This window comes from Momordica charantia, assembly GCF_013281855.1.
Source record: "Momordica charantia cultivar OHB3-1 chromosome 8 unlocalized genomic scaffold, Mcharantia_2.0 BLBB01000008.1, whole genome shotgun sequence".
Taxonomy (NCBI): domain Eukaryota; kingdom Viridiplantae; phylum Streptophyta; class Magnoliopsida; order Cucurbitales; family Cucurbitaceae; genus Momordica; species Momordica charantia.
This window is the reverse complement of record NW_028275166.1, coordinates 7,365,253-7,379,029: the sequence shown is the minus strand read 5'-3', so window position 1 is coordinate 7,379,029 and position 13,777 is coordinate 7,365,253. Positions and strand designations below refer to the sequence as shown.

The 13,777-nt window shown below is 35.4% G+C and overlaps 2 protein-coding genes across 2 annotated transcripts; one reads left to right on the top strand and one right to left on the bottom strand.

Moving 5' to 3' along the window:
* Positions 1-1,401: 1,401 nt before the first annotated feature.
* On the top strand, positions 1,402-2,576 carry LOC111020943 (germin-like protein subfamily 3 member 4). Its single transcript, XM_022297747.2, has 2 exons — positions 1,402-1,813; positions 2,193-2,576. Exons 1-2 carry the CDS (start codon positions 1,438-1,440, stop codon positions 2,501-2,503), a joined length of 687 nt encoding a protein of 228 aa, XP_022153439.1. The 5' UTR covers positions 1,402-1,437; the 3' UTR covers positions 2,504-2,576.
* A 1,557-nt stretch (positions 2,577-4,133) lies between these two features.
* On the bottom strand, positions 4,134-9,297 carry LOC111020940 (ABC transporter B family member 4). Its single transcript, XM_022297739.2, has 11 exons — positions 8,801-9,297; positions 8,672-8,726; positions 8,415-8,590; positions 8,091-8,312; positions 7,753-7,991; positions 7,152-7,677; positions 6,771-7,044; positions 5,813-6,684; positions 5,458-5,724; positions 5,113-5,376; positions 4,134-4,957 (listed from the first exon to the last, which is right to left on the bottom strand). The coding sequence occupies exons 1-11, from the start codon at positions 9,134-9,136 to the stop codon at positions 4,277-4,279; spliced, it is 3,912 nt and encodes a 1,303-aa protein (XP_022153431.1). The 5' UTR covers positions 9,137-9,297; the 3' UTR covers positions 4,134-4,276.
* Positions 9,298-13,777: the final 4,480 nt, after the last annotated feature.

Genomic DNA, 13,777 nt, shown 5'->3' with positions numbered 1-13,777 from the left:
CGTTAGGTCCAGAAGTTCGAATCTCCTTACGAGGATTCGACTTCTGTAAATCCTAAACGATTAGGAATCAACTTCTATAAATAGGGAAGTAAACAAAACCCTAAAGATCAGTCCCTACTATTTGCTACGCTTAAACACCTTGCTCTCCATACTTGACTACTCCGACTCTGATTTAGGCATCGGAGTCTGTGTGGCAAAAGCCACGTTAGGTCTTTAATGCTATTTTATTTTGCATGTCTCGTCTCTGGAAGATTAGTGCGAATTTGACGGAATTCTAAGAGACCAAATTTTTGCGTCAACAGTATTATATTTAATTTAGCTCATTAGCCTAAAACTTCAATTGATTAATGGCACCAATAACATCCCTTCAAGATCGACATCCCTTCGAGATTAGAGGTCAGAGGTTGAAATTCTCCCACCTCTAAATTAAAAATAAACGGAAAAGAAGAAGAAGAAGAAGCAAAGCAAAAGACAGCATGCGATGGGCTTGGACTTTGTAAGTGGGCTCCAATCTCCTTTTGTCGGCCATTGTATTAATTTGAGCTTGGGCTTGGCCCACGTTTAATCGATTAATGCATTAATATTCAGTTGTCCGATTAATTAATTAATTGTGCTCTATCTCTAACTATTCAATTGGCGTTTTACAATTTTGTTGCGGATGGAAATATAACAAATCCTTACATTTATTTAAATTACAACTGTCTGAAGAAAAAAAATGTTATACTAGATCTTTTTTTTTTTTCTTTTTTAATAAAGAAGTTATACTAAATGCAAGTCAACATATACTAATATCAATCCTTTCAACCAATTAAAGCATAGTTTAATAGATAAAGTAATCATTTCTCATTTCATTAATTTATCACTGAAACCAAGCATTAAACATTAGTTTGCTAAAACAAAATATAAGCCATTTGAGTATGTTTTTTGTTTTCTCACTTTAAAATATAAATCTATAAAGGTTACTTAGGTGCCTTTTTTGTGTACTTTTTTTAAGATACGATTTTGAAATTTTATCAAATTATTTGAAAATTTGGCTATTATTTAAAAATGATATTTTAAAGGAGATATAGTTTTTAGAAACAGAACAAATATATATATATATATATATATATATATATATATATATATATATATGCACACATTCATTAAACTATGATTTAAAAAACTACAAGAAGCATAGGGTAGACATCTTTATTGGATGGTGACAAATTTCGATATTCTCTGTTGATTTTAACATAACTAACTTTCCTCTTAATTTTGCTTTAAGCAATGCACTTCTCTTAGTACATAATCCACTGGAAAATCCAGTAGTAAACTCCAAGACTTGGGAAGTTAATTCTTCCATTGTTGGCAACCCCAAAAACCTTGCAACTCAATTGTATTTATTTATATGTCTCATCCTAAATTCTCAGTTCAAAGTTCAAACACGTACTCAAAATGAAGAAACCATCATCATCTTCCTTAATTTTCCTTCTCCTGTTTGTGTTATTTTCTTGTCTTGGAATCTCAGTTGCAGATTCCAATAATGTCTTTGATACCTGTCCAACAGCCACAAACAAAAGTGAGTTCATCAATGGCTTCCCTTGCAAAAACCCCACCATTGTTACAACTTCTGACTTCAACTCAGCAAAGCTAACGGGTCCTGTCGATACCGATGATCAGTTTATCTCGTCGGTGAACATACTCACGGCTGCAGAATTTTCAGGTCTGAATACTCTAGGACTCTCCATTTCCAGAACTGACTTGGGCACGGACGCGATCGTTTCCCCTCACTCGCACCCGAGAGCCACCGAGATATTCTTTGTGAACCAAGGTACAACTTATTACTCGATGATGCTGTTTTTGTTAATTGTAACTCATTAATGTTAAGAATCCCACGTTGAAAAGAAAATGACCTAACAAGGATTTATAACGGACGTGAGCTACTCCTCTAATCTCTAATTGGTTTTAAGACGGAACTCGTGAATATTAATATAGTATCAGAGTCCAAAACGCTCAAACGAGCAACCGATCCAAAAATGAGATCCGATCAAGATCGATGACCCAAAAAGAGTCACGATCTTGAAGAGGTATATTAAGGATCCCACATTGAAATGAAAAAGAACCTAATAAGAATAGGGTTTATAATAAGTTTTTGGGTTTAGTGGTGATTTAAGAGTTTTCTTCTCCCTTTCGACGATTATGATTCACAGGCATCGTTTTGGCTGGATTTCTCGACACCAAGAATCGACTGTTCCAGAGCTTTCTAAAAGCGGGCGATGTGATGGTATTTCCAAAGGGGTTATTACATTTCTGTTTGAATTCTGGTTATGAGCCTGCCATCATTTTCTCTGTGTTTAACAGTCAAAATCCAGGAGTGGTTAACATCAATGGTGCCATGTTTGAGCCTGCTGATTCCAATCATTTGGTACATAAGTTCCTTGAGAGATTAAAATCTCTTTCTTCACTATCAAGTCTCAAATTCAACCCAAATGTAACTCTCACCACATACATAAGTTTGTAAGATTGGCTTCTGAGTTTGAAATCTTAACATTCTTGATTTAAGATGTAATAGATTATTTCTCGTGTCTCTTTGATTTGGTTGTCCTTCCTGTTGATATGTTTTTACAGTAATAAGATATGATCTAACGACAAATACATCCATTTGAAACTGGTAAAATTTTCATACTGTGATAAAATTCATTCGTATTTATTGAGGAAGAATATAATTCAGCTTAATCCACGTATACTTCACTACATCAGCAAAGCCATGCCTTTTCAATCTACTTCTGGGTGCTCTATAAACAAGCTGTATTTTTCCCTTTTGTATATTCAATCACATTCATTCTTCATTCAATCACATTCATTCTTCATTCAATCACTTTTATTACTTTTCCTTGTAAAGCTTTTTCCTTATGTCAGCTATCCTATATATATGTTAAGGAGCTGACCTTTGAAATCAAGCAAAAAGATACTTTCACATTGAACAACAATTATCTCTAAATTTTATCTGTATTGAACGTTGTTCATCAATATGTCATTAGAACTTTTGAACAATGTTACACACGTCGGTTTCGAATGCACCAAAGCGGCTTAATTGGTTTAGCTCCAATGCCTCTGTTCACCATTCTCTGTCTCCATTCAATTCATTCAAACGATCTATTGCCTCCGCGTACCTCTTATTTGACAATGAGGTCAAAAGTTTGAATCTCGGTTCCAACATTACACATAACCATATTATAATTTTCAAAAATAAAATAAATAAGTAGACACAACGATTAAAATTTAGAGACCTACTCGGATAATCTTTTTTAAATACATAGATTAAATAGACACAACTTTTACATTCCAATGATCAAACTTTTTCTTGGAATCAATAATTGTAGGAAGAGTGAGATCAAACCATCAATTTTTAGAATGACAATAAGGCATTATTCATTTGAACTATGTTCGAATTGACAATGATCAAACTTATAATTTAACCGGTGTAGATTTAGTTAGAAATTTTTATGGTTTGTATCTATTTAATTTTCAAAATATTAAAAGTATTAATTAACTTTCATTCTTTTTATTTTAATAAATTTATATCGTCAATCTCATTACTTAAATATTAACGTATCATGATTTTAGACTAACAAGGAATAATTAGCACAACATCACACGAAAACAGTAGATCAACTTAGGCCAACAAATTTGATGAGATGAACAAAAGAAATATATTTAACTTAAATTTTATGCGCAAAAAAAGTTACATGAATATTATTTCAAGATGTGAATGTCTTGTTACAATGTCTGTGATGTAAAACTTCCTAACCAGATCAACTTCTCTCTCAAACAACATTTGCCGTTTCCCTCTCTTTAGATTCTTTTCTTTGTGTTAAAAAATTGCAGGCCTTCGACTACAAGAGGTTTTGTTGTTTGTTTGGTTATAATTTGGAGCTATGTATCTAACATTGAATAATTTTGAAAATTAGGAATCGAACTCTATAATCTAAGTCAACTCGTGTAACATTTTTAATAATTTTATAGGAATATATTTATGGCATCTAGCTATTAATAAGATATGTCTTTATAGATAAAGCATCTATTAGAATGATGTTGAAGTCATTGGGGCTTAAAGACCCAAGGAGAATCAACCTCGAACACAACAAAACTAGACAAAATCAAAATCATCGACATAATTTATAAAGCAGTGGTCATCCACTTGTGTCACATTTCAACATATACAACTCAAGTTTTAAACTTAAAATAAAGTATTTTCTTTATAAAATGTGAAGAAAGAGAGAAGTATAGAAACTTAGGGAAGCCTGGAGGAGGATGAGGAGTAGCTGTGAGGCGTGGCAGTGGAAGTGTGGAGTTGAACTAAAGAGGCATAAAACCCATCTTTGATGGTGATAAGCCTTTCATGCCTACCTTTCTCCACAATGGTTCCGTTCTTAACCACCGCGATCAAGTCGGCGTTCATGATCGTAGACAGGCGGTGAGCCACCACCACCGTGGTTCTATTCACCATCACTCTGTCAAGCGCATCCTGGACCACTCGCTCCGACTCTGCATCCAGTGCGCTTGTGGCTTCATCCAGTAACAGGATCTTTGGGTTCTTTATGATGGCTCGTGCGATCGCCACTCGTTGCTTTTGCCCCCCCGATAACTGCACTCCCCTCTCCCCCACCTTCGTCTCGTATCCCTTTTGTAATCCACTTATGAACCTGTGCGCATTTGCCGACTCCGCCGCTCCTATTATTTCCCCCTCGCTCGCGCTCGCCTTTCCGTACGCTATGTTGGTTCTTATGGTCTCGTTGAAAAGCACCGGTTCTTGGCTCACCAGTCCCATTTGCTGCCTCAACCATTTCAGTTGTAACTTTTGGATTTCTACTCCGTCGATTGTTATGGTGCCCGAATCAGGATTGTAAAATCTTTGCAACAGAGCGATCACTGTGGATTTCCCACTCCCACTTTCTCCTACCAAAGCTATTGTCTGGAAGACAAACACCACATATCATATTATTAAAGATGAATAAATCACCGTTCAAACCAAAAGCTTAAACTGATGGGTTGGGTAAATTTAATTTATGAGTATCTCAACCCATATAATCAATCTATGAGTAACATAGATAATGCGAGTTTACGAACCTTGCCAGGACGAATGTGCAGGCTGAGGTCTCTGAATATTTCGATGTTCGGCCTAGAAGGATACTTGAAGCTTATATGTTTAAGCTCTATTTCTCCTTTCACATCGCCTAATACCGTTCCAGATTCGTCGCTGGGATCTATCTTTGATTCCCTGTCTATTATTGCAAATACGGATGCAGCAGCAGCCTTGGCTTTGGTAGTATCTTGAGTCATGGAGCTGGAGTGAGAAATTCCAGTAGCAGCCATCGTCAGGGCAAAGAACACCTGCATTTGTTTCCTCATATATTACATTAGAAATAAATTCAAATTACAATTCCAAGAAAGGAAAAGAGACGATGATTTTACTCGAAACACTTCGGCAAACGTCGTTCTACCGCTATCCACCAAACGAGCTCCCACGTAGAATGTGATGGCGTACACATTGAACAGTATGAAGAAAGACGCACCAAATCCAACTCCACTGATGAGTCCTTGTCTTATCCCTGCTTTCAGTGGAGCTTCACATTTACCTTTATACATTTGCATTACTTTGTCTTCGGCACAGAAAGAAGCAACTGTTCTTATGCCCCCCACTGCATCATTTGCAACTTGGCTTGCTTCCTCGTACATACTCTGCAGTACAAATAACCAATGGTGATTTAATGATACTAGTAATAATACAAGAGCCAATGTCAAATAAGTATTGATATTGAAAGCATACTTTGGCATCGCCGCTAAATCCCTTCATGAATTTGATCTGTATAAGCGAATTAATCCCGATGAGAGGAATGAGAGCGAGGACGATGAGAGCCAGTTCCCAACTGGCAACGAAAGCAATCACCAAACCTGCAACTGCAGATGCAATGTTGCCCACATTCTGAGAGAGCGAATCCCCGACTAAGGCTCTCACGGATGCTGCATCTGCCGATAGTCTCGCACCAATTGCACCACTAGAGTGATCACCCTCATCAAACCAACTCATCTCCATATGAACCACCTTCTCAAAACAAAGTGATCTGATGCGTTCGATTAATCTACATCCCGCTATCGAAAAGAAGTATGCTCGCCATGGATGTGCCACGAGCGAGGCCACGCCAAGCGCTATGTAAATGAGAGCCCAAAACTTGGTATCCTTCTTGAGTTGGTCAGGGGGTTGGTAAAATGTCTTAATCACAGTAGAAATTAGTAATCCAAAAATGGGAAGTATCACCCCACACACCACTGCACCAATAGTTCCGATGAGAAGCATAGGAATCTCTGGCTTGTTAAGTGCTGCAAGGCGGCTAAGAGAAACAGGAGGAGATTTTGATGCCTCTTCAGTCACGTCTTCGGCTTCTGCGTCACCGGCATCTAGGAAGTCGAGTCCAGTGGTTAAACCAAACACAGATAAAGAGCGTCGACTGCTGCGTCCAACCGATGATCCTCTACTCATGGATCTCAAGTAGCCCACCCTCTGGCTTGATTGTCTCATTGATTCCATAGAAAACTCTGTTCGATCTTCGGAGACACGTTCTGAGTCTTTGTTTGCTTCCTGCAGACGTATGAGTTGTGAATATGCACCATCTGGATCCATAATGAGTTTCGAGTGCGAACCTGCTCAAGTAAAATGTAAAATTAAACCAAGTGAATGACACAGAATTTCTTACCAAACCATGTATGAATGAAGAACATGGATCTACCTTTCTCAACCAGCTTCCCTCTGTGAATTACAGCAATCATATCAGCATTCCTAACTGTGCTCAAACGATGGGCAACAATCACAGTAGTTCTGTTGATCATAATCCTATCCAAAGCCTCTTGCACAACCCTCTCAGATTCAGCATCAAGTGCACTCGTAGCCTCATCTAGAAGTAGTATTCGAGGGTTCTTCAAAATTGCTCTTGCGATCGCAATCCTCTGCTTCTGCCCTCCAGACAGCTGAGTTCCATGCTCCCCCACCATAGTATCCAATCCCTACATCATCAATTCTATTTAATGTGTTCATATTCGCACACGATAGGATACATACACAACAGAACATATGCCAGAAATAGAACTAGAACTAGAACTAGAATTAGAACCTGAGGCAATTTGTCAATAAATTTAGAAGCATTTGCTAGTTCACATGCAGCTTTAATGTCCTCGTTGGTTGTATCATCCTTCCCATATGCAATATTATCTCTAATGGTGGCAGTGAAGAGTATTGGTTCTTGGCTTACGAGACCAATCTTTGCCCGAATCCATCTGAGCTGAAACTCTTTCAAGTTAATGCCATCGATGAGCACCTGGCCAGATTGTGGATCATAGAATCTCTCTATCAAACTGATCACTGTTGACTTGCCACTCCCGCTCTCCCCAACCAATGCAGCAGTAGTGCCACTGGGGATGTGAAGAGAGAAGCCACGGAATATGGGTTCATCAGGCCTGGTCGGATAATTGAAATACACATCCATCAGATCTATGTCTCCTCGAATATCATCTAAAGTTCTACCCTTTGGATCATAAACGTCAATGTTTGGCTTCCTTTCAATTGTCTCAAACATCTTGTAGGCAGCGGCTCGACCAGCAGCAAATGCACTCAAGCAAGGTGATATTTGTCCGAGGGACCTGTGTATGAAATCTCTTTCAGAAAATGTCATGTTCTACTGTTGTGAATAGCAGATAATTAAAATAATCACTTACATTGAGCCTGCCAAAACAGCTACGATGACGTTTATCACTTGACCCCCGTTATATCCTTTCTCCAGTATCATCTTTCCACCAAACCAAACAGCTAAAGAGTAAGTACAAAATACGATCATCATCACCATGCCCATGCCTATTCCGCCACCCAAACCTTCACTCACACCTGATTTATAAGCCTGTACCAGGAACTTGTTGTAACTACTTATAGCTTGCTTCTCACCTGTAAATGATGCAACCTAAAGACACAAAACCAATAGTTTTAAGGTTCATAAGTACAACTTCATCTTTCCAGTTCCAAATAGTAGAGACGAGACGAGATCGAGTCATATACCGACCGTTCTTATTGAGCCAATAGTCTGCTCAACAACATTTGCAGCATTGCTATAAGCACTTTGGCCACGAGCAGCCATTTGCGACATGAACCGAGCAATTGTCGCCCCAGCTAGCACAAGAAGTGGGATGGCAGATAACATTACCAGTGTGAGCAGCCAGCCTCTTAGGAAGGCTATTGTGAAGCCTCCAATAAATGTAGTAATTAGTTGGACGGTTTTCCCAACCTGCAGGACAATTTCCTGATGTTCAATCCTCAATTGGGAAAAAGGACTGGAGAATATAATGTATGAATATGATGATGGATGTATAATTGTGAAATGGAATACCTTCTCACCCATGGCATCTTGAATGAGGACAGTATCACCAGACATTCTACCCACAACCTCTCCAGTATTTGTTTCCTTGTCAAAGAAAGCAACATCTTGCCTCAATATGGTTTTCAGATACAACCCTCTAATCCGAGCAGCTTGTCTTTCCCCTGTCACTATCCAACTGGAAACCTCTGCAGAGTTCAATTCTCAGGTATTTTATTACTCTACTTTACTGCAAATATGGTTCTAGTACTAGTTTAGTATCTACTTACGAAGAAATGCAGCTGCAGCAGTTCCCAGGGACAAGTACACAAATTTTAGGCACACCTAAAATTCAGCAAAACAGTCAATGGAATATAATGGCAACATGGTTAATTAAGACAAAACTAAGAGTAGTATACCTTAGAGACTTGAGAAACCACGTCATGGTTCCCTTGGTTACTCCCAAAGCTGTTGATGAGTTCTCCAAAGAGCACTGTCATTAGAGGCATGCCCACTCCATTCCCCACGCCTCCAACTGTTCCAATTAACATGAGGATGAAATCGTATGAATCTGCGAATGAGAAGAGCTTGAGGAAAGGAATGGATTTGGGTTTCTCCTCTTCTTCTTTCTTCTTCTCTCCCACAGGTTTATGTTCCCCATTGAAGCTTGAATTGGTGGACGCCGATGGCGAAGAGTCCATATTCGTCTTCCACACCAGCCCATTTTCTGGGTCCTCTTCTCTCCCCATCTGCATCTGCCTCTGCTTCTGCCCTGTCTAATTCAAACTTAAATTAACACCTACACATCAATGCAAGCGAAACAGAATTGAGCCTTATTGATGAATTAAACGGGTATAAGAGATGATGAACATTAGAGATGGAAGTAGAAAAGGAGAGTTAGAATGAGAAAATGATACCATACCGTACCATACCTGAACTCGGATTTCTTATTTCTTATTGTGGCTGATGCCGGTGCATGGTTGACCGGTTGAATGAGCCCAAATGTAAGCTTTCATTTAGTCAACCTACAGCTGGGTTTTATCATGTTCCCGAATCTGCACATAAAAAAAATAAACGGTCGGTTTTTTTCTGTTTAGAACCATCGACCGACCGGTCGGGTTTTGAATATATCTTGTTGATACGAGCAAGCAACTACGACTTCTTAATTAATTATTTATTTAATTAATGTATTACATAATTAATAAAACGACGAACGTGATACAGAAGCAAGAGAGAAATGAGGAAGAAGTCGTTGAGAATTTAAAAATTAGTTTGTGGTTGTGTGATGCGTGCAGTGTAGGTGAGCAGTGAGAACAATCTTTGAATGTCCGTCTTCGTCGTTTGCGCCGCTCGCTTTTCGCTGCCTTCACCCACTAAAATTCAATTTCCCATAAAACCCCCCATTTGCATAAGCTTTTACTGTTGCTAGCCGCAGTTAATTAATTATTTCCTCTACTTTTAACCATTTTTTACAGACCATATATTTTGATAAAGTCTGGCCCCAACAACTTTTTCTTGACCTAGTCATCCTTTGACTTTCATTTTTTTGTTTTTTTCCAAATAAATATATATAGTAATCGGGTACGCCTGCAACATGGCCGCTACATTTTTCATTCTCTCTTCAATCGGTGAAAAAGAAACTGCCCTTCTAGAAAGATTCGTGACAGTGATGGTGACGGTGACGGTGACGGTTAAATTTTTAATGTGGTAATTCAATTCAACGTATAAAGAGTTGTGATTTTTAACATTACATAATGTCATCGATAAATAAATTTAATTCTAAAAGAGAAAGGGGGTTGAATTGAATGAGTAATGAGATGGACGAAAGCAATCTGATTGATGAGTGTACGACAACCAAATTTGTTATTTTGTAAGAGTTAATTACACTATATTTATTTTATATTATATGTGCCGTATTTTTGTCTTTTGTGGAAATATTCATCCAAGACTTTGTCATAATTAAGAGAGAAATAAAGTTGCTGATGTTAGAAATTTGGACATTAGAGATTCAATAAAAGCATTATTTTTTTACATATGGATTTAGGAGCAATTTAAAAAATTACTCAAACTATTTACTAATATTTTTGTAAATAGTTATCCAACTAAGTAAATACTTAAGTTAAAATAATATTAATTTTGTAGAATTATTATTTTACAATACTATATTTTATATATTTGTTAAAGTTTGTATTTTACATTTTAAAGTTTTAAATTAAAAATATAAAAATATTGTTTTAAAAATTATCAAAGAATTGGAAAACAATTTTAAAAAACAAATATGATAAACACGTTAACTGAATTTGTTTTTCTAATGACGTGTACATTTAGATTTTGGACATGTGGCCAACCTGTCTCACTAATTTATTACTAACTATTTTTCGAAAAAATTATTTGAATTTTAACGACTGATTGCAATGAAGATTAGCCTCCAGAAAAAAGTCCTTTGAGTAAGAGTCTCAATTAAATATTTTCTTACTTCATTTAATATATTTATCATTGATAAATAGTGTATCTTACTTCAACGTTGAATATTTTAGGGGCAACTTGAGATATGGCAAAAAAAAGTTAGGAAAATAAGCAAAATAGCAACAAGGTTTGGGTTTTTCAAATATAGCATTTTTTTGGCAAAAAAACGGAGGCCCACATTATAAATTACAAATATACCCTGCAGGTCCGAACCAACAATAAATTACTTCTGATGACTTCAGATATACTAATGGTTGACAGATATAACTTCTGATATATATGTGATATATGTTTGATATACATATGGTATGAAATTGATTTACTTCTTATATAACTATGATATCTACTACTATAGGTGACATAGAATTGATTGACTTCTGATATACTATTGATTTACTTATGATATAACTATGATTGACAGATATACTCTTGATATAAATGTGATATATATTTGATATGAAATTGATTTACTTCTGATATAACTATGATATATACTACTATAGGTGATATAGAACTGATTGACTTTTGATATACTATTGATTTACTTATGATATAACTATGATTAACAGATATACTCCTCGTATATATGTGATATATGTTTGATATACATATGATATGAAATTGATTTACTTCTGATATAACTATGATATCTACTACTATAGGTGATATAGAACTGATTGACTTCTTATATACTATTGATTTACTTCTGATATAACTATGGTTAACATATATATTTGATATATGTTTGATATACATATGATATGAAATTGATTTACGTCTTATATAACTATGATATCTACCAATTATTTCGAACATATTACCTCTAATATATGTTTTATGATATACTAATATATGAAATAATTTTTTTTTCAGATAAAAGCAATGGTACAAACACAAAAAATGAAATAAAAAAACATCGTCGAAAATGTTGATGTCGTTCGTCCCAAAAGACAACATAAACCAACGCCAAAAGTGTTGTCTTTGGAAAAACGAAAAGCTTCAAAGATAGTATCTTCGAAAACACGACAATCACCAAGAACGAAGATTGATGTCTGAAGCTTTTACCGAAAGATTATATGAGAATGAAACTTACGCTTTTCTAGACTGTTGGAACTTATGCTTCTTCTTTTATAGAATTTTAAGAATGACATTATTAGTCTACTTTTGGTTTATGCTACTGGTTCGTTTTGATGTTTAAACCTTTAAGTTTTTGGTTGAAGGACTTTGCTGCTGATTTGATGTTGATGTTGATACCCAAGAATGATATTTAAACCTTTTAAGAATGACATTGTTGCTGCTTTCATTTTGATCTTTAAAACTTTAAATAAGACTTAATTGTACTATTGATATATGTACAATGTATACTTGATATATCACTGATATATTATTGATATACAGAAAAACCCTAAGTTTCTATTTACCTCTAATTTCTAATTGATTTCTCATTCACAGTAATTTCGAAAGTCACCATTGACATTGACATTCACGTTCCTTTTCAAGTTTTCTTTCTCATTTTCAGTAAGTATCAAATTTTTTTTCTCATTTTCCATGCATGCCAATACCTACTAATTTCTAATTGATCAAAAAAATACAAGAAAAAGGGTTAAAGCAGGTAAAATAGTGATTTACTATTATACAACTGATATAGAACTGATTGACTTTTGATATACTATTGATTTACTTCTGATATACTAATGTTGTCAGATATACTCCTGATATATATGTGATATATATTTGATATATAATAACGAAGCGATAACTGAAAAGGGTAATTTGGGAATACTGAAAATTTTAAAATGAGAATTTTCAAAAAAATGCTATATCTAAAAATATAAAAAATGCATGCTGTTTTGTTAAATATAGAAAACTTATATGCTACCCATTACAAATCCCCAATATTTTACTACTAAATAGGATGGAGAATATGTTCTTGGTACCCGTCCACATTCCCTACTTTGCCTCATTCAAATTTATTGTTGAAATATTGTAGGCATATTGTGATATGCATAGGATAATTAGATTAAAATGAAATATTATGTTTTAAGAAGAGAAATAAACCATATAAGTGAGTTTTTATCCAGTAATTTTACCTTTAAACAAAAATAATAAAAAATAATAAGGGGATTCACCGGATAGTGAATTCCCCGAAAAATCCCGTCCCGATCCCCACAAATAAAATCCGAACCCGCTTGGATTTTGAATTGCTCGAACATAAGACTAGAAATTTAGTCATTTAGATTCGGTCGGAATGAAATCAATTGGAAATTCAATAACAAAAAATCCCAATCTCAAAAATCTTGTGGAAATGGAGGCTTCATCGGCTTGCTTGTTCCCCAGATAATCAAAGCGAACATAGAGAAAGAGAGAGAAAAAAAACCCCCAGAAAATGAAAGGATTCAAGTGCAGGTGAGGTCAATTCCAGGTTGAACCAATCACACAGCCAGCTGGCTCTTTAATTTTTAAAACTAAATCATAATTAATAAAATAAAACAACCAAGCATAGTCATGGAGGAGATAATTCCTTCTCATTTTCATAATTAAAAACAGATCACGTCTCAAACTACTCGTACTAAGATATCAGCGTAATCCCTTTGGAAAAAGTATATCGCATCAAAGTCGGGGAAGCGTAAATATGACAAAAATATTTAGTAAAATTAGTAAATAACAACCACGTTTAATTTTTTCAAATATAGTACTTTTTAAAAAATAAAATAGAGGTCAATTTTTTTTTTTTTTGAGTACCACATGTAGGAGTGGCGATCAAACTCACAACTTTATGATTGGAAATATATCTCAAATATCACTAAACTATGCTCGCTTTGACAAATGAATGTCAAATTTTAAAATGATAGCTTGACTCAAATGATATACATTTTTTGTAATATATCTGTAGTATATCTATAATATATCTAACTACTGTTATATGTATA

Bases quoted from the DNA above. Each gene is read 5' to 3' on its own strand.
- LOC111020943 (XM_022297747.2), top strand. From the start codon at position 1,438: ATGAAGAAACCATCATCATCTTCCTTAATTTTCCTTCTCCTGTTTGTG. The intron at 1,814-2,192 runs GTACAACTTATT...TATGATTCACAG, and splicing joins GATATTCTTTGTGAACCAAG to GCATCGTTTTGGCTGGATTT.
- LOC111020940 (XM_022297739.2), bottom strand. From the start codon at position 9,136: ATGCAGATGGGGAGAGAAGAGGACCCAGAAAATGGGCTGGTGTGGAAG. The intron at 7,045-7,151 runs GTTCTAATTCTA...TTGATGATGTAG, and splicing joins TTATTGACAAATTGCCTCAG to GGATTGGATACTATGGTGGG. The intron at 5,725-5,812 runs GTATGCTTTCAA...TTTGTACTGCAG, and splicing joins GATTTAGCGGCGATGCCAAA to AGTATGTACGAGGAAGCAAG.